Source organism: Cervus elaphus, chromosome 1, assembly GCF_910594005.1.
Source record: "Cervus elaphus chromosome 1, mCerEla1.1, whole genome shotgun sequence".
Taxonomy (NCBI): Eukaryota; Metazoa; Chordata; class Mammalia; order Artiodactyla; family Cervidae; genus Cervus; species Cervus elaphus.
Window position 1 is genome coordinate 22,073,252 of NC_057815.1, and position 20,636 is coordinate 22,093,887.

A 20,636-nucleotide genomic window follows, 5' to 3' on the forward strand; every position below is an offset into this window, starting at 1 on the left:
AAAGGCGAGAAACTGAAAGCAACCCAAATGGCCAGGAATAGGAGAATGAAAAATTTCCACAGACTGTAATACAGCAATTTCAATGAAATGTAATACAAAACAAATACAAATGAAGTGCAGCTAAACTAATCAATAATAATGAATCCAAAACACAAAATTAATTGAAAAAAAGCAAATCATAGAAGTATATAGATGAAATGGTTCTACTTATATGAGTTACAAAATTAAAGCAAAACTAAATAATATATGGTTTGAGATATATTTACATATGGTAAAATTATAAAGAAAAGCATGGAATCATTAACACAATTCTATATAGTGTCATTTTGTAAGAGAGAAAGGGGATGTAATTAAGGAGAGGCATGTGAGATTTCAACAATACCAGTGATTTTCTATTTTTGAAACTGGGCATTGGGTTCTTTCATTATTAGTCTTTAACTTGTTCTTGTATATTATGTACATTATTTTGTATGTAAGATACATTTCACAATTGAGAGACTTAAAAAAGTATATTGAATGCAGACAGGGAGGAATGAATTGGAAGACTGGGATTGATAAATACACACAACTATATATAAAATAGATAACTGAAAAGGACCTATTGTATAGCACAGGGAACTCTGCTCAATACTTTGTAATGACCTATGTGGGAAAATAATTTTAAAAAGAGTGAATATACATATAACAGATTCATTTTGCTGTATACCTGAAACTAAAACAACATTGTAAATCAAACATACTCCAACAAAAAATTTTAAAAATTGTATTGAATGCATATACATGACTATAGTTTTCTCTACTAAACCAAAGTTTTTTAATTTTGGTTTATCACTTCAACTGGTAAAGATGATTTTAAATCTTCATGCCATTATTCATTTGATTAATGACTTCCTTTGTTACTCTGTACTTTTGACAAACTGTATTAGATGAATGTACTATTTTAAAAATGTGTATTACTGAAAAATTTGTGGTTATTCAGAGTTTTAAAAATTAATTTATACTCTTCAGCTTTAGTGAAATATTAACAATCTAACATATTTAAGGTATACAATGTGATTAGCAGTTTACATATATATTTCAAAATAATCACAATAAGATTATATCCATCTTCTTACAGACAGAGGTATTTTTGTTGTTTTTGTTTTTAATTACAAGCATAATAGCTAAGTAATTAAGAGCAGAGATAATAGATTCAGAATGCCTGAATTTTAACCCTGGCTCTGCCATTAGTTCTAGTCATGTGACTTACACAAGTTATTAGCTCTCTTACTGCTTCATTCTCCTCGTTTATAAGATGGGAGTATTATTATTTACTCACAGTTGTTGAGAGAATTAAACTTGTTTCCACACGTAAAGTGCTTACGATAGTGATTGGCACATAGTAAATGCTACCTAATTTATATCTAGAATAATTTTCTTCAGTATCTCTAATTACATTTCTGATCTCATGAAAACTAAATTTATTCTAAGGTAAGAATAAATTCAGCTGCAATACAAAATTCTGGCTTTGCTTTGAACTACCTGTGTCATCTTGGGCTATATAATCTCATTATGTGTATCAGTTTCCTCATCCATAAAATAGGGGAGCTAAGCTCAATTGTATCTTTGATCTTTTCTAGTAATCAAATTTTTGATTCCTTGAAGGTATTTTTAATATTCCCTGGAAAAGAAAACAAAGCAAAGCATTCTTTTTGAAATCAGATTTCAAAGTATTTAGTATGTCAACATCATTTGGATTTTTAAAAAACTGAAGTACAGCTGCCTATAGAAACATGTGCAAATTCTAAGTATTCAGGTAGACGCACCCAGATGGCACAGACACCCAAGTCAAGAAATAGAACATTACCAGCACTGAAAAAGCTTTTCTTCTTACCTGTTTCCATATAACCCCATCCATGGTTTTACCTATTCTTCAACCTGATAGAAATGGAATATAATATGCATTTTTATGATGGGCTTCTTTTGCATGATATCCTGGTGTGAGATTTAGTCATGTTACTGTTTCTTGGTAGTGGCTGATTCATTTTTTATTATGATATTACACTGAATGAATAACTTTTACTTTACATATTATAGCACTGAAGAACATTTGAGATCATTCTAGATTATGGCTATAAAACTGCTATGAAAGTTCTGGTACATATCTTCTGTTTCACATATGAATGAATTTCACACACAGACACACACACACACACACACATCTGTGGGTCTGAAATTGTTGAGTCATAGGATATGCATATATTCAAATTTAGTAGATGTGAGCTTCCAGGCATCACACAGCCTTCTTAACAGCATTGTAGTTTAAAAATTTTAGCCCTTCAGATGTAATTTTATCTAATTATTTTAATGTGAATTCTTCTGAGGACTGAGGCCGGTCTTTCATATGTTAATTGACCATTTGACAAGCCTCCTTTATGAAAAGCTAATTCAAATATACTGCCTTTAAAATAAATTGGCGTGATGGTTTTTTTGATATGTCACCTGTCTACAGTCCCCAGTTGTTCAATTAGACACTAATGTATTGCTGTGAAGGTATTTTGTAGATATTATTAAAGTCTACTATCAGTTTGCTTTAAGTAATGGAGATTATCCTAGATAACCCGTGTGAAATTGAGTCAATTAAGTCAGAGGCCTCAAAGGTAAGTCTTTTTTGAGAGAATACAAAATTCTGCCTGTGAATGGCAAGTTTCATTTATTCCTGTGAGTTTCTGCCCTTCTTTCTGGCCTGCCCTAAAAATTTCATACTTGCTTAGGTTCCCTGTCCCCCATATTTACGTAAGCCAATCTGTTGCAATAAACAATATATCTTACTGGTTCTGTTTCGCTGGTTCAAACATGACTCATATAACTAGGTTGTCTTTTTCTTATTGATTGTAGGAGTTCTTTATATATTTTGGATATGAACTCTTTGTTGGTATTATGCATACAAATATCTTCTTTGACTCTATAGTTTGCCTTTTCAGTATTTTAATGGTGTTTTGGATGAAAAAGTTTCAGTCTTATCCTTAATGGTTAATGCTTTTTATATCTATGTAAAAAATCTCTGCTCATCCCAAAGTCATAAGCACATTCCCTGTATTATCTTCTAGAAGCATTTCTTTTTCACTTTCCATATTCATATATACAGTTCACTTGGAATTGATTTTTGTGTATGGTGTGAGCTAAGAGTCATTTTACTAATTCCATAAAATCATTCAATTGACTCAGTACCATTTAATAAAAAGACAAGTACTTTCTCCCTGCTAGCAGTACCATCTTTGCCAAAAATCAAGCATTCAAATATGAGTCTGCTTTTAGACTCTATTTTATTTCATTGATGTAAAACATCTGGTACAAAAAGCATATTGCAATCAGAAAGAGGAATATAAATTAAATTACTAATTTTAGAAGTAAGGAAGTTATTGATGTTGACCCAGTCCAAAGTATGACAAAGGGAATGGGTACCTGAAGCAGAATAGTACAGAAAATCACTAGACGTGAGAAAGATTGAGAGAGATCAGGGTGTTGGATCGTTCACTCACATGAATGCTGAGTCACCAGTATATCGGCAAAGACTTTTCCAATAAAGGAAGACTGTGAACTAGATTCCAAAGTCATCTTCAGGGGAAAATGATTTGAAAGGTCAAGATCTGGTACAGTTGAATGGCTTGGGTCTCATGGAATAGAGTTTTTACTGAAAGTTTTGCTGGAGAGTTTTGGATATGCTAACAGAGAGCAAGACACCATCCATAACTGTCAACACTGGGTACACTGACTATGAGAATAAAAATGCCCTAGCAAATAGTAGAGTAGAAAAAAATGAATAGATGCTCATGAACTGATTCATGGGCTTTCCAGGTGGCACTAGTGGTAAACAACCAGCCTGCCAAAACAGGAGACATGAGAGATGCGGCTTCAATCCCTGGGTTGGGAATATCCCCTGGAATAGGAAATGACAACCCACTCCAGTATTTTTGCCTGGAGAATCCCCGTGGATAGAGGATCCTGGCAGGCTACAGCCCATGGGGTTGCAGAGTCAGATACGAAGTGACTTAGCACTGAGCACTATAATTCAGTATTAACAAAGGGTTCACTTGAAAAGTTTAATACTAAAAGTTTTAAAAAAATGTTTGAATGACTGAACATACAAAGTTTTGTTAGTATTGGATTTCCTAAGTACAATTATAATAATAAGAAGTATAGAAATAAACAACCAAACAGCATGGTACTGGCACAGAAACAGACACATAGATCAACTGAACAGAATAGAGAGCCCAGAAATAAGCCCACCCACTATGGTCAATTAACCTATAACCTTTTCTCCTTTTCAATGGAGAAAAGACAGTCTCCTCAATAAGTGATGCTGGGACAACTGAACTGCTAAGTGTAAAAGAATGAAATCAGAATATTCTCTAACACAGGGTACAAAAATAAACTCAAAATGGACTGCAGACCTAAATATGACTGGAAATCATAAAGCTCCTAGAAGAAAACATAAGTGTAACACTGACAGAAATCATAGCAATGCAGTTTTTTAGATTTGTCTCCTAAAGCAAAGGTAATAAGAGGAAAAATAAAGAAAACCCAGTTAAACTTAAAAGCTTTTGTACAGCAAAGGAAGCCATCAACAAAACAAAAAGACAATGTCATGAACAGGAGAAAATACTTGTAAATTATATGACGAATTGTTGTTCAGTTGCACAGTCATGTCTGACTCTTTGTGATAAGGGGTTAATATCTAAAATATGTAAACAGCTCAGGTAACTCAATAGCAAAAAAAAAATAAATAACCCTATTAAAAAAAAACATGCAGAAGACCTAAATAGACATTCCTCCAAAGAAGACATACAGATGGCTAACAGGCACACGAAAAGATGCTCAATATGACTAATTTTTAGAGAAATGCAAATCAAAACCACAGTGAGGTATCATACAAGTCAAAAGTGTTATCATTAAAAAGTCTACAAATAATAAATTCTGGAGAGGGTGTGGAGAAAAGGAACTCTCCTACACTGTAGGAATGTAAATTGGTGCAGTCACTATGGAAAAGGACATGAAACTTCCTCAACGAACTAAAAATAAGACTACTGTATGACCCAACAATTCCACTCCTTGACATATATATGATGAAAATGAACACATTAATTTAAAAAGCTATGTGCACCTCAATGTTCATAGCAGCATTATGTGCAATAGCCAGGATATGGAAGCAATGCAAGTGCACATCAACAGACAAATGGATAAAGAAGATGTGGTATACACACACACACACACACACACACACACACACACACACACACACACACACACACACACACAGAGGAATATTACTCAGCCATAAAAAAGAATGAGATTCTGCCATTTGCAATAACATGGACAAACTTAGAGAGTATTATGCTTAGTGAATGAGGCAGACAGAGAAGAAAAACACTATTGTTATCACTTTCTTGCAGAATCTAAAAAATAAGACATATGAAAGTATATAACACAACAGAAATGGACTCACAGTATAGAAAACAAGCCAGTGGTTACCAGTGAGAAGTGGGAAGGGGGAACAGGCAAGATAGGGGTATGGAATTAAGAGATACAAACTACTATTTAAAATATAGATAAGCAACAAGGATATATTATGTAGTACAGGAAAATATAGCCATTAGCTTTTAGTAACTTTAAATGAAGTATAATCTATAAAAATATTAAATCACTGTGATGTATACTGGAAACCAATATGATATTGTAAATCAACTATACTTCAATAAAAACAAAACAATGAACAAAAATGTATGGATATATGTAACAATTTCAATATTTCTATCTCTTTAAAAACATGGCTAAAAGTATTAAAATTTTCCAGTATTTCTTATACAAAGACCCCTACTTTGATTATATGTTAGAAAAATATTTGTTTCTCAGATTATATATGCAATATATATTTTTTCTTTTATCAGAGAATGAGAATATAATTTTCATATGTTATATCTTTATATTTATGCTACTGGGAAACTATATTTCCTAATGCTTTTCCTGATCATCTCAGACATATGTTTTCTTAATGATTATATTTATTTATTTATTTATTTTTTCATTTATTTTTATTAGTTGGAGGCTAATTACTTTACAATATTGTAGTGGTTTTTTCCATACATTGACATGAATCAGCCATGGATTTACATGTGTTTAATGATTATATTCATTACATAGCTTTAGTAGAAAAAGCATGGGACTTGGAGTCATAGATATTTGGATGAAAATACTATTTTTGCTATTTATTGATAATAGCTCTTGATTTTTGGCAATTCTATTTCCTTCTCTGCAAAACGAGGTTTTAAAAAATACGTATTTGCTAGGATTGCTGTGAGGTTTAAACGAGATAATATGTATAAAGCACTTATTACTATAATTGGCAAAGAGTAGAAATTCAAAACAGTTAACCATCATAATTTATTTATCATACTTCCCTTTAAAATATCAAATCTACATGACGCTTTCATTTTCTGGAAGTAGTATGAAAACTAAAGTTACACTGTGAAGTGGCTGGATAAGAAGAAAGCAAAACCTTTAGTGAGAGAAGTAATATTTAAAAATCTAGTTTAAAACTAGAGTCTCTGCGTTTAGCTTCCCATCTGCTATCATGGCCTGTGTCCATTCAGTTGGGTGCTTATTAAGTGCCAGACACTGTTAAAATCTGGGGATAAGGTAAAGAAGTAAAAAAATTCCCTTGTTCTTAAAATCTCATGGTCTAATTGAAGAAAGATGTAAATATTAAATCTAAACTAACTCTCACTTTATATCTTAATATTTATTCATACCTTTGGGAGAAGAAAGAGTTGCTTTTCTGATTTTTTTCTCAAATCTTATGTATTTCTGACTAGTCATCTGATTCCTACTAGTAGAAAAATGTATGGGCCTATAGTCCATTCTTTTAGAGGAAAGTAGCTTCATGAGGAGTCAACCAGGCCTACTAAGGGCAATGGCATAACATAGAGAATTAATTTTCAAAAATTAAAGGAATTCTGTATTTTTTTCCTCCATATGAAACCTTCCATACATAGCCAATTAAAACAGAGCTGCCGCTCTTTTGGAAAGATAATGAGAGGGTTAGGCACACCTATTGTTAGCTAATAACAATTAAATTTAACAAATATTTTTACCAACTGAGCTATCAGGGAAGCCCCTAAATTTAACAAATATTTTAAAGAAGAATAAAGGAAAGTACTATAATAACATTTATTCACCTATTTAGAATAATTTAAGCAAATATTTTTCACTGTGCTTACTTTGACAGAAATTTTGACTATAACATTGCAGTAATAACAGAATGATATGGGATAAGAATCAAACCACATTTCTTGTCTTCCCTCTTTTAAACTAACAAGTCATGGGAAAAATAGAAGTTAGCAAAAGTTTCTAATTTTAGTTAAGCAAAGGTTGGGTCATTTGCTTAAAAGTGTTAGCTACTAGACAGACAAGGGTACAATATTATGGGTGATGTTATTTCTATAAGGCTGTTATTGTTCAATTTTAATATCTTGTAAGGTACATTATCAAACCACAATAAGAAAAAGTTCACATTTTGCCTATAAAAATATATAAATTTATTCTTACCAGCAGCCTTTTCATTTTGACCCAGAATATTATGCTGTCTTTTCCACATGGGAACCAGTTCTTCTCTAGTAGTTTTAAGAGTCACAGAGGGATGACTTTCTTCATATGTTGGACATCTTTGGGGGCAATATAACATCCCATCTTGCGGGGCAACAGTTTGACTGCCATTTGAATGATTTATTTTCTTTAATGTTTGGCACTCAGAAGAACAATATGGTAGAGCTGGCATCACAGTGTCTAAGTCAGAACAAACATGAGGGAGTGGAAGACTACTTTCTTGATTCCACTGATTCAACTTGTGTTCTGTTGGAAGCATATGTTTTGAATTAAAGTAGTTACATGTACTGATGTTTTGAGAATTTTCAGGCATTACAGACTGACACTGAGATACTTGTATATTTTTACAACTTCTAATATTTAATTGAGATGGAGGAGGAGGATGAGGTACAATTAATTTACCCTGAGCTTGTAAAAATGTGCTGGCTTTGCTCGCAGACTGTGGTCGAATAACAGTGCCTTTTCTGTTCATACATACAAAGCCTGACTGGACTTTAGCAGACCTTGTTCTTCTAACGACTTTGGCTTCACTCCTTTGTGGGTTAGTTTTCTGAGTTTTGGAACCACCACTCTTTGCAGGGGATATAGTTTCCTCCTCTGTGGAGTCTGGCCAGGCTTGTTTAGCAGTGCTATAATCTGAAGGTATACAGCAGTTCAAAGGCACATGGTCTATTCCAGATCCTCCTAAAGCAGTGACGTTTTCAGAGATAAAATCGTCCTTGGGCTCTTTCTTATTAGCAGAATCCACAGCAGAAGCAGGAATACTAGGCATGTTGCTGGCAGCACCACTTTTAGATCGAATGTGGAATGGTTGAGACCACTGTTGAGATACTCTTTTTCTACTCTTCAGCAAATGACTATCTTCAGCATTTTTCCTTGTATTGCCAGTTTCATCAAACCATCTCAGTTTTTTAATAGTTTTTGGAGTTTCTGCACTTTTCCCTCTTTCTTTTGTTAATTCAATACTATCTCTGATAACTGCTGCTTTTTGATTTCCTAACTTAAAGCCTTGGTTTGTAACCAGTGCCTTAAAATAATCATGCTCGTATTTAGATTCTTTCTTTAAAATACTTTTAAGAAATCTCACACTATTCTTCTCACAAATATTGTATTTCATTTTCTTGTGCTGATTGACTAAGTCACAATTAGAAATTATATTAGACAATGATTTTGGTGCTTCAGATATTTCCTGTTTTTCGTCTTTTGAATCAGAGTTGTGAAGTATATAGGTGGCTTGAAAATTATCTGAAAATAAAGACAACTCTTCCTCATTACAATTAAAATATTTTGTCTTTTCATCTTTAATGTCTTTCATTTCCCCTAACTTATCAGAACACTGCACTGGGTCAATTTCTTTTATGTGTATACTGCTCTTTGGTAAAGGCCTAGCTGATTGTGTATTCAATGGCAAAACTAAAGGTGTTGCCAAAGGTACAAATGAAGTAGGAACTGAAGTAGTTCTATTTTCTTGAGTCATTTCAGAATATTTTTCTTGGTCTGAAATTATTGTGATTTCCTGTGTTAGAGAATCTGGAGTGGCCCAGGCTTTGCTGAATTTAAATTTTGGGCTCTCAGAAACTAACGGTCTTTCTCTTTTGAATGCTTCAGAAGAGTCAGTTGTCCTTATAACACTAGTTTCAGATGTGTTTTTGCTTTTTTTATCTTGTACAAATATGGATGGACTATATAGAATGGCTACTGAATTATTAGCAGTATTTATGGCTCTTTCCACAGTTCTACTCAGAGTAGATGGATTTTGTTCTTTACTATTAAAGCATTTACTTGAGTCAGGGAGAACATTAGGTTTACTAAAAATATCTGAGAAAATATTTGGATCATCTATATTTACAAGCCAATTATTTATGTGTTGAGTTTTAGAGAATGACAGTTTATCTTCATCAAAGCAGCTTAGATTAGCTGATTGCAGATTTGCTGATTTGAGGGAAATGGAATTCTGCTGCTGGACTGATGTGGAAGGCTCCTTATTAAGTGTTAAATATATTTCTTCACGTTCCCCAGCCTCAAGACTGTCTATACTTGAGAGGGTTTCAGAATTTATTATCTGATTAACTTCATCACGAAATTTCTGAAAGAAAAAAAAAAGTACATTGTTTTATAGTTTAGAAATTTTAAATGTCAACATTAATGATTCAATATACCACTGTTACTTGGCACATAAAAGAGAGTGCTATGACCACAGACAGTATAGGTATATAAATAATCTATATCCCTGGAGCAGTCCTCACAGTGAAAAAGAGGGAGCCAGCAAAGACAATAAAATGTATTTGCCTTAGTTTCTTCACCTTAAAGTAACTACTCAATTATCCTAGCCATTAGTTATAGCTTAGAAAGTAATTTTTGCTATTGCTGTTCCATTCAGAGAATAGAGTTTCCTGAAGGTTTCATAACAGCATGTGAAATTCTGAAAAATAGTTATTTACAAAGGGTATTTTTTTCCCCCTGAGACTCAGACTGGACTTGAATGAGGCTCTTAAAAGCCCTATGACTCTAATATGACTTTCCTATTGGCAAGGCTATATCTTCTTATAAAAGTTAATCTCATGTTCTATAAAAATATAAGATGTTTATGAAAACATGCCTGGATCCTGCTGATTTAATACTTAGATGGAATGCATGCACTGATGGTGGTATTATTATTTTTAAATTCCCCAGGTAATTCTAATGTGGATTTAGGACTGAGAACTACTGACTTTAATGGATCATTTTTGGACATTTAGCACAGTAATAATTTACATGAATTCTTTAATAGTAAGAGTCTCATCATTACTTCAATTGTATCTAATGGAAAATATCATTTTTAATAAAGTTTCATGAACAATCACTTCAAAGTATTGTTATTGTTGTTCAGTCGCTAAGTCATGTCCAACTCTTTGCCACCCCATGAACTGCAGCACGCCAGGCCTCCCTGTCCATCACCAACTCCCAGAGTTTGCTCAGACTCATGTCCATTGAGTCAGTGATGCCATCCAACAATCTCATTCTCTGTTGTCCCCTCTCCTTCTGCCTTTAATCTTTCCCAGCGTCAGGTTCTTTTCTAATGAGTCAATTCTTTGCATCAGGTGCACAAAGTATTGGAGCTTCAGCTTCAGCACCAGTCCTTCCAAAGAACATACAGGGTTGATTTCCTTAAGGACTGGCTAGTTTGATCTGCTTGCAGACCAAGGGACTCTCAAGAATCTTCTCTGGCACCACAGTTCGAAAGCATCACTTCTTTGGGGCTCAGCCTTCTTTGTAATCCAAATCTCACATCATACATGACTACTGGAAAAACCATAGGTTTGATTATATGGACCTTTGTCAGCAAAGTGATGTCTTTGCTTTTTAATACACTGTGTAGCTTTGTCATAGCTATTCCAAGGTGGTGGTTGTTGTTCAGTCGCTCAGTTGTTCCAACTCTTTGCAACTCCATGGACTGCAGCATGCCAGGCTTCTCTGTCCTTCGCCATCTCCTGGAGCTTGTTCAAACTCATGTCCACTGAGTCAGTGATGCCATTCAACCATCTTGTCCTCTGTTGTCCCCTTCTCTTCCTACCTTTAATTTTTCTCAGCATCAGGGTCTTTTCTAATGAATGGGCTCTTTGCATCAGGAGGCCAAAGTATTGGAGCTTCAGTTTTGGGATAGACTGGTTTGATCTCCTTGCAGTCCAAGGAACTCTCAAGAGTCTTCTACAGCACCACAGTCTAAAAGCATCAATTCTTCATTGTTCAGCCTTCTTTATGGTTCAACTCTCAAAAGCATATGTGGCTAATGGCAAAACCATAGCTTTGACCAGATGAACTTTAGTTGTCAAAATAATGTCTCTGCTTTTTAATATGCTACCTAGGTTTGTCATAGTTTCCTTCCAAAGAGAAAGGATCTTTGAATTTTGTGGCTGCAGTCACCATCTGTAGTGATTTTGGAGCCCAGGAAAACAAAAGTCTGTCACTGTTTCCATTGTTTCCCCATCTATTTGCCATGAAATAATGGGACTGGATGCCATGATCTTTGTTTTTTCAATGTTGCGTTTTAAGCCAGCTTTTTCACTCTCCTCTTTCAACTTCATCAAGAGGCTCTTTAGTTCCTCTTTGCTTTCTGCCATAAGGGTGGTGTCATCTTCATAACTGATTTTATTGATATTTTTCCCAGCAATCATGATTTCAGCTTCCTCCAGCCCAGCATTTCCAATGATATACTCTGCACAGAAGTTAAATAAGCACGGTGACAATATACAGCCTTGACATACTCCTTTCCCAATTTGGAACCAGTCCTTGTTCCATGTCTGGTTCTAACTGTTACTTCTTGACCTGCAAACAGGTTTCTCAGGAGGAAGGTAAGGTGGTCTGGTATTCCCATCTCTTTAAGAATTTTTCAGTTTGTTGTGATCTACACAGTCAAAGGCTTTAGTATAGTCAATGAAGCAGAAGTAGATGTTTTTCTGGAATTCTCTTGCTTTTTCTATGATCGAACAGATGATGGCAATTTGATCCCTGGTTTCTCTGCCTTTTCTAAATCCAGCTTGAACATCTGGAAGTTCTTGGTTCATGTATTGTTGAAGCCTGGCTTCCAAGGAGAAGCATCTTTTAAATTTGTGGCTGCAGTCACCATCCGCAGTGATGGTATAGTCAATGTTTAAAACTATTTTTAATTTCACATATATAACACAGATATTTAAAAAGCATTAATCTGTATAACATATGTAGAAATAAATTCAAGAAGACTTTAACTTGTTAATTTAGTGAAAAAGTTAAATGAACTCAGAGAAAATTAGTTCCCTTAAAATTTTACACAAATTTTAGAAAATTTAAATATTCTGATATCAAACAAAAATTTAGTATTTTTTTTAGCCCTGAAAATAAACTGAGAAACCAATGAAATCAGTTACAGATTAAAAATATTTTAGTTTGAAAAAAAAATTTTAGTTTGTATAGTTAGTACTTATTGATACACTATTGTAAATGTTTTGCAAATGGTTCAGAAGAGTTTGATATTACTAGCCTTTACTCCCTGCCTGTCACTTCCTTCAACCTAACTCGAACAAAGGAAAGCACAGCTCCTCCAATGTCTGTTTTTGGAACAGAGTTATTTAATTGATAATGAGGCTCCTAAAAGCTCTATGATTCTAACAAGAATTTCTTCGAGATTGCATCTAATGAGATATAGAAATCTGGATTAGAATGTCCTTTTAGACGTAAGTATGATGTCTGTGGCTTTAATATTTCTCTTTGCCTAGGTCTGTGGTTGCTTCATTTCCCAAAGCACCTAAAAAGAAGTTCAGCAACCTCTTTTTTTTACTCAGAAATTTTCACTAAATTAAACGTTTTTTCTCAGAATTTTTCTTATCACTAAAAAATGAAACATTGTGATCAGCTTCAAGTTTTGCTTGTAAGTTACTGATATAAATTGTACTAGACTTAACATGCTTTGTCTTTTAGTTTTTAAATCAACTTTATTGAGATATACTTATTAAAAGTAAAATGCACTCATTTTTTGGTTGTTATTGTATGTTTATGGAGTAAAACTCCATAACATAAAAGTTGGCTTAAAGCTCAACATTCAGAAAACTAAGATCATGGCATCCAGTCCCATCACTTTACGGCAAATAGATGGGGAAACAGTGGAAACATCAGCTGACTTTATTTTTTGGGGCTCCAAAATCACTGAAGATGGTGACTGCAGCTGTGAAATTAAAAGATGCTTACTCCTTGGAAGGAAAGTTATGACCAACCTAGACAGCGTATTAAAAAGCAGAGACATTACTTTGTCAGCAAAGGTCTGTCTAGCCAAGGCTATGGTTTTTCCAGTGGTCATGTATGGATGTGAGAGTTGGACTATTGCCGAAGAATGGATGCTTTTGAACTATGGTGTTGGAGAAGATTCTTGAGAGTCCCTTTGACTGCATGGAGATCCAACCAGTCCATCCTAAAGGAGATCAGTCCTGGGTGTTCATTGGAAGGACTGATGTTGAAGCTGAAACTCCAATACATTGGCCGCCTGATATGAAGAGCTGACTCATTTGAAAAGACCCTGATGTTGGGAAAGATTGAAGGCGGGAGAAGAAGGGGACGACAGAGGATGAGATGGTTGGATGGTATCACTGACTCAATGGACACGAGTTTGGGTAAACTCTGGGAGTTGGTGATGGACAGGGAGGCCTGGTGTGCAGCAGTCCATGGGGTTGCAAAGAGTTGGACACGACTGAGTGACTGACCTGAACTGAATGAAGTGAAACTAATAATAATCAAATAATTTTTTATTTTAAAATATAAAATGTATTTATTCACATCGTTGAAAAGTTACCATTTCTTCAAAAATTTATGTACAAAATGCCAAGAAAAATTATGATAGTATCTTATTTCAAACCAAAAATATACACATGATGTATAGAAACTTTAAAAAACAGAACACAAGCAATGTGAATATAGATTATTTCAAAAATATTTCCAAAGACATAGCTACAACTTAAATTATGTTAAGAGAAATAAGTAATAGTGTTACCTAATATATTTACATTTGTGTAAATTTGTGTGTCATTTTTGATGTGGACTATTTAAAAAAAGACTCTTTATTAAATTTTACAATATTGTTTTATATTTTAGTTTTTTGGCCACGAGGCAAGTGGTATCTTAGCTTCCTCATTAGGGACTGAATCTACACTCCCTTAATAGGAAGGTGAAGTCTCTACCACTGGACCACCAGGGAGTCCCTAAATTATCATATTTTAATGTATAGTTTGATGGGTTTTGACAAATTATTTACCCATAACCGTCATACTGAAATATTTAAGAAATTTCTATGTGTTGAAAGTTCCCTCGTGCTTCTTTGTAGTACATACCTACCCACCACTTACAACTACTAATCTGTTTTTTGTTACTATATAGATCTGAGTTTTCATTTGTTATCATTTTCATTCTGCCTGAAAGACTTCCCAGAGGGTCTCTTATTGCAGATACTGGTGTAGTACAGTGGTGTTCAGCTGTTGTTCATTTGAAAATGCCTATTTGGCTTTCATTTTAGAAGGACATTTTAGTTAAACATAGATTATAGGTTGGTAGTTTTTTTTCCTTGTCAGAACTTTGAAGATAATGTTTCACTGTCTTCTGGCCTAAAATTAGTGTGGTTCATCTTACCTTTGTTGACTTGTATGTAATACATCTTTTACTCCCTTTAGCTTAATTTAATTTTGATGAGGTTTTTTTTGTGATGGGCTGTGTGCACATACATATGAGTGTATACTTACTTATCTTGAAGTTTGTTGAGCTTCTTTAATTTGTGGATTTGCAGTTTCATCAAACTTGAAACATTCCCAGCCATTGTTTCTTTAAATCTTCCCTCTCCTCTTTGTGAGATTAATTAAATGTATGTTAGATTTAGATATTGTCCCTCATGTCACTAACATTTTGTTAAATATATTTTTTCCGACTTTTTTCTCCCAATGCTTCAGACTGGATGATTTCTGTCCACTGATCCTTTTGACTGTAGTGCCTTCATTGATAAGTCCAACTAGTATAATTTTAATTTCAGGCAATATGTTTTTCAGATCTAGAAGTTCTATTTGGTTCCTCCAAAAATTTCATTCTCATTATGTTCACTTTTCTTTAATTCTTTGAAACTATTTGTAAAAGTTACTTTAAACTCTTGCCTGATAATTCTATTATCTCTGTCATTTATAATTATATTTACTATTTTTCCTCCTGGTTATGGGTCATATAGCTTTCTGCTTTTTCATATCTAGCGAGTTCTGAGTGTTGGACATTATGAACATTATGCTGTATGTCTAGATTTCAGTCTTCTTTAAAAGAGTGTTTCTTTTTTTGACAGGTATTTAAAATACCTATGGATTTTTTCTGAGGCCTGTCAGGAGGATATGTCCAGGTAAAAAGCCTATGTGATCATAGGGCTTACCTCATTTGTTTCCCTTTTTTCAAGACCATCTCTTATACTACCTGTTCTGTACAGTTTAAAAATAACTGTTTCATATATTTTATTCAGAATTATAGTTGTGTGTGGCAGGATGGCACTTCTTCATAGCCAGACAAAGTCTCCTGCTTTGCTTTTCTAGCCTTGCCTCAGTTGCTCAGTTATTGGATAAACTAGGCCAAGGTTACACATTTAATCTTGATATCAGCATACTAAGAATCTTATAAATGTGTGCAATTACTCATAAAAAATAAAATGCATGAACATTTCAGGAAGTTTAGTATGAAATCCATACTCATTTGTAGGAAAAACCAAAGTAAACACCATACTAGAGAGAAGAGAAACACCATTTCTAGCTAATTATGCCATATGTTTATCAAGAACTTAATATCCACATGTATCATAATTTTCAATTTGCTTTTTATAATCAAATCTATAATGATACTTAAGATACATTATACTTTCAAATAACTTTCATATTTTTCAAAAAATAACATTCATAAAGCATATTTTTTTATGTATGGGACATGGAAAAAGAAGAATAGCTGCAGAGAGGAAACTGGAGCAAAAAGCTAAAAATGCTACAACCTTTTCTCATTAGTATCTGTGATTAATCTGTGCTGATTCATCCAAACATACCCTTGGCTAGTGTGATATGTTTCTTTAGTGGAGAACAATGCAAAATGGGACAGAATTATTGCTAGATATTAAAATATTAATAATGTATTTAGAGTTTCATACTTGCAAACTGCTTAGATGCTGATCTTCTAGGAGTTTCTGCGTTTCCTCCAGTTTAAGCTGGAATGCATCTTTGTTAGTAGTCAAGTTTGCCTTGCTGTTTTCCATTTCTTGACCACAACTGATTTTGGATATGAGATATTTCTGATGCTTATGATCATTTTTTGACAATGATGAAGGCAAGTCATTATCTATAGCTCTGTGAACCACACATAAAAAATGTTTAGTATACTTAAATAAAGTTAACATACAAATGACATATTCATGTAATATGTGTTTGTGTGTGTCCAGATAATTACATATAAGGATATTGGAGAAATATATAGATATATTAGAATGGGAATTTAAAGGAATCAATAGTAGAATAAAAATGGATGTGGGATTATAGTGTCAATAAAGCATTCCATCTTCATGTAGGAATGCCCAATTTTTCATGGCTTTGTTTATTAAATCCTATTCCTCTACTGTTTGGGATAGATATTGAAGTAATTACTATAGATGTACAGAGTCAGTCCTCAGTTCTTTAAGAGCATCCCTATCTGGATAATAATATGCTGCACTACTCTTAGTTCTGAGTTGATATCATAGATGGTGGTATCCCTATAACTCTAATAGAGTTGGTTGAAGATTCAAGCAGTTAGAAAATATGAAAATTTCTTCTCAGGGTAGACTGGAATTTCCATCTAACTTTAATACGTTTGGAAGCTTGGATTCCATGTAACTTTACTAGGTTTGGAAGATATTAACATATTTTTCTCAGTTGTACCGCAAATATAAGCATGGTTTTCATGGCACTGAGGGGGCACCTTTAATGCAGAGCCTATTTTTAGTGTGTTAAAGTGCCACCTCCAAATTATCAGTGGATGATATCATTCTCTTTCAGAATTTTGCATCTTCTGGAAACTTACAGCATGTTACACTTCAGTATATGAACAAAGTGAAAATAAAAAAAAAACAAAGGAAAATTTTTTTGGGGGGTGGGTGAGAGATGAAAGTATATCAAAAGCTGACTGCTATTGCATAAGGGCTGGCAGTATGAATCCCAAGGGTATTTATCCCCAATTCACTTGGATTATCCTTAATTCAATGAGGATTAAAATACTTTGAAAAGTGCCTTGTGGTCACATGTGACATATATCTATCTCCAATACCCATATATATCTTTATTTGGACAGACTGAAATAGTCAAAGTCAATCATTACTAGATTCCTGACTATCCTTTTGCCATCACAGAGAGATCGAGGAGAGCAAAAAGGTATCTAAGTTCCTAAACACTGAGATTATGTTTCTCTAATTCTTTTAGGTTTCCTACTCTTACATATTCCTTCCCTTTTAGTCACCCTTCCCAAATGAAATATTGCTAAATCTACAAACATATCTAATAAACTAAATTTATTTACCTTTTAAGTTGTCGTCTCTCAACTTTTTCTTCTCTATTTCTTTCTTCTCTACTCCACTTGCTTCTCTTCTCTTCTCTACTTTCTTCCCCCAGTGAGGAGGATTGAAGGAATGTATAGGAATAAAAGAAGATGGGGAGGCAGAAAGACAGGAAGAGTGAAGCATGGGGGGAAAGGAAGAAGAAATCATAAAAGAAGAAGAAACAGAAGGGATAGGAGAGGGGAAATCTAAATTTGCTGAAGGCAAATATGGAGAGGGAGATGAATACAAAGGAGAGGAAAAAAGAGGGATAGATAAAAGAGGTAAGAATGGAGAGGTAGTAGGGGAAGGTGAAGGAGAGGAGGAAAGAACAGATGAAGAGGAAGAAAGCTGTAGAGAGGATGAAGAAGAGGATATGGAATTAGAAGGCGAAGACAAAGAGGAGGATGGAGAATTACAGGGAGGTGGATTGGACAGAACTGACACAGGTGGATGCCCTACAAAGGCCTGGGGAAGATTTGACAATGCTATGGTTTGTGGGACAGATTGCTGGACTGATGGAAAAGGATCTAACTGAGCAGGATGTTCAGGCAATGGAGTGACAGCAGAAAGAGCAGGGACTGGTTGATGAGGGGGATGACTGCCTAAACAGGAAGGCTTCAAAACACGAAAACCTTCCGAAGGGGTTGGAGGAACAGTCAGTCGAGCTGGAAGGGAACGACGGACAAGGGCAGGCATTAGAGTAGTTGGGGTTGAATGCTGTGCTGGAAGGGAATGCTCGGGTCTGAAAGTTTTGTAAAACAACTTGCTCTGTGAGTCAGAATCAGGAATGACTGGTGAACCTTGGGGTGGGTGGGGTAAATGGTCAGGTGGGCCAGAAGGAATTGGGGTTCGTAGATGAGGGAAACTGCCAGGAAAGCTGGAAGTAACTGAGGCTGGTGGGCGAGGAAGATACTTGATCGGGTTGGATGGTAACGTGGCTGGTAAGAAGTTCTTTGGAAGAGCAGAAGGGACAGATGGATGGATAGGCTGGCGGGTGGGAGAAACAGTTGGATAGCTAGGAAGTATTTGGGAATGGTGGGATAGCAATGGGGCTCTGAAAGCAGATAGCTTATTAGGTAAGTGGGGATCAGGTGTGGAGGTAGCTGGACAGGCAGGAATGGATCTGCACAGGTGGAAAAGCATTTGAACAGGAAGTAGAGAGACAGCCTTATTAAGATGGTTTTTCGCTTTGTTGGGCTGCCCCTATATTTTCAATTCATACTATGCTTTGTTCTGGCGGTCCATGCATTACGTCCTTCTGGTCAACCAGTGTCCTCTCATGAGTTGAGAAATGTACATACGTTACTTATTCAGGTTCCCCTTTTCTCATTCCTTGCCCTTTAACAGTATTTTCACCTCTCAGAAGTCTGATAGTCATACAGATAATGAATATGGGCTAGAAAATTTGGTTGAAAGTGATGATACAAAGGGCAAATAAAGGTCAAACAGATTACTGCTCAGCTTTGGTCAGATTTTTCAGGGTAGGTAGTCTATGGTTCAAGATCAACTGTCTCACCACAAATACATGGATATTGGAGATAGATATCTAACAACATTATTTTAAAGTATAAAAATATGGGGAAAATGTAGCTTCTTTTATTCTGTGTGTACGTCTACCAAAAGGATCAAGTACATAATCTGTGATAAGGATTTGGTTGTGATGGAAGGCTTTTATTTTTATTAGTCATTTCTTATATCTCATTATTTCCTGAAGTAGTTTTTATTTTCATATGGACATAAGTCTCATTTTTCTTGAGGCTTAAGCACTGAATGCCTTCCATTTTTAATACAATTCTTCTCTCCTTTAGATTATCACATTACAGCATCTTATTTTTTTTACCACTAATATTTTCTACATTAGAACAATCATTTGTGAGTACAGATATATCTCCCCTTCTTTGGAAGACCCCTGTTTCTTGGTATTACTTTATTCTTTAACACATTTTAGGTTTATATTGTACAGAAAATATATTTTTAATGTGATGACTGCATATAAGTATTTGTAGCCTAATTATATTTTTAATCATAGTACATATAAATATTTCTACTAACTTGACACCTGATCTTTAATATTCCAAGCTTTCACATTTGTAGTACAGCATTTTTATAGTTTATAAAGCATTTTCACATAAATTATTTTAATACTGTCAGTTATCTGTGGAGAGGAGCTTAACTTTATAATAAGTAAACAAGGGTGTTCTCTCCATAAATTGTATACATTTGTTGTATTCCAAATACATAAAGTTTATGTGTGTGCATATAGAGATATAGACATAGTAATAGTAATAACAGTATATTACAACAATAACTGAAAACTGTATTCTAGTTTAGAATGGAAATAATTTCTTGTAAAAGAAAATTGGTACAATGGTCCTAGCACAGATTTGGTATAACAATAACTATATGTTTGTTTGCTACAGTAAAATCAAAGTTGTCTGATGTGTTATTTCTTCTAAGACTTTAGGAAAGTGTACACTGTTGAACAAAAATGTCTATGCTTTTACTCATAGTGCAAAAGAGCTTTTTTTGATTGAAAATAGTTGATGTTATCAGGATAATAATACACAGAAAAATAAACCTAGTAGAGCAGAAAGCCTGTATATAAAAATGCACATTACTTCTATACTAAATGACTTAGAATTTTTTATTCCTCTAAATTCCCCTGGACCCTAAACCCTCTCTAATTGTTTGTCATCTTCCTTTTTGAGACAAAAATTTCCAGTGAGTATTCTAAAATTACACTGTGTTCACTGTCTCAGCTTCCATTTGTTCTTTAATCTACAGCTGTCTGGCTTCTGTCTCTACCATTCCAATGTACTGCTTTTGCTAGTGATTATTAACTAATTGACCTAACTGCAAAAAGAGACGCTTCTTGACCACTATCTTTTCTGACTTTAATTCCCTTGGTTTTCATATTATC

At 34.3% G+C, this 20,636-nt stretch overlaps 1 protein-coding gene across 10 annotated transcripts in view; it reads right to left on the minus strand.

The window, feature by feature from the left end:
* CEP126 (centrosomal protein 126) overlaps positions 1-20,636 on the minus strand; it is a 105,501-nt gene that overhangs the window by 20,842 nt on the left and 64,023 nt on the right. For 6 of the 10 annotated variants that reach the window (XR_006339820.1, XM_043895664.1, XM_043896027.1 and 3 more), the window contains exons 5-6: positions 16,301-16,496; positions 7,585-9,727 (exon numbers count right to left, since the gene is read on the minus strand). Coding sequence is in view for 8 of the 10 variants with exons in the window: in XM_043895664.1 (XP_043751599.1) it covers positions 7,585-9,727; positions 16,301-16,496 (2,339 nt within the window). In the remaining 2 variants the exon portion in view is untranslated. Of the gene's footprint in view, positions 1-1,873; positions 1,918-7,584; positions 9,728-16,300; positions 16,497-17,697; positions 18,391-20,636 lie in introns of those variants that run through there. The other 4 variants (XR_006339825.1, XM_043895953.1, XM_043896192.1 and 1 more) reach the window with 3 other exon arrangements.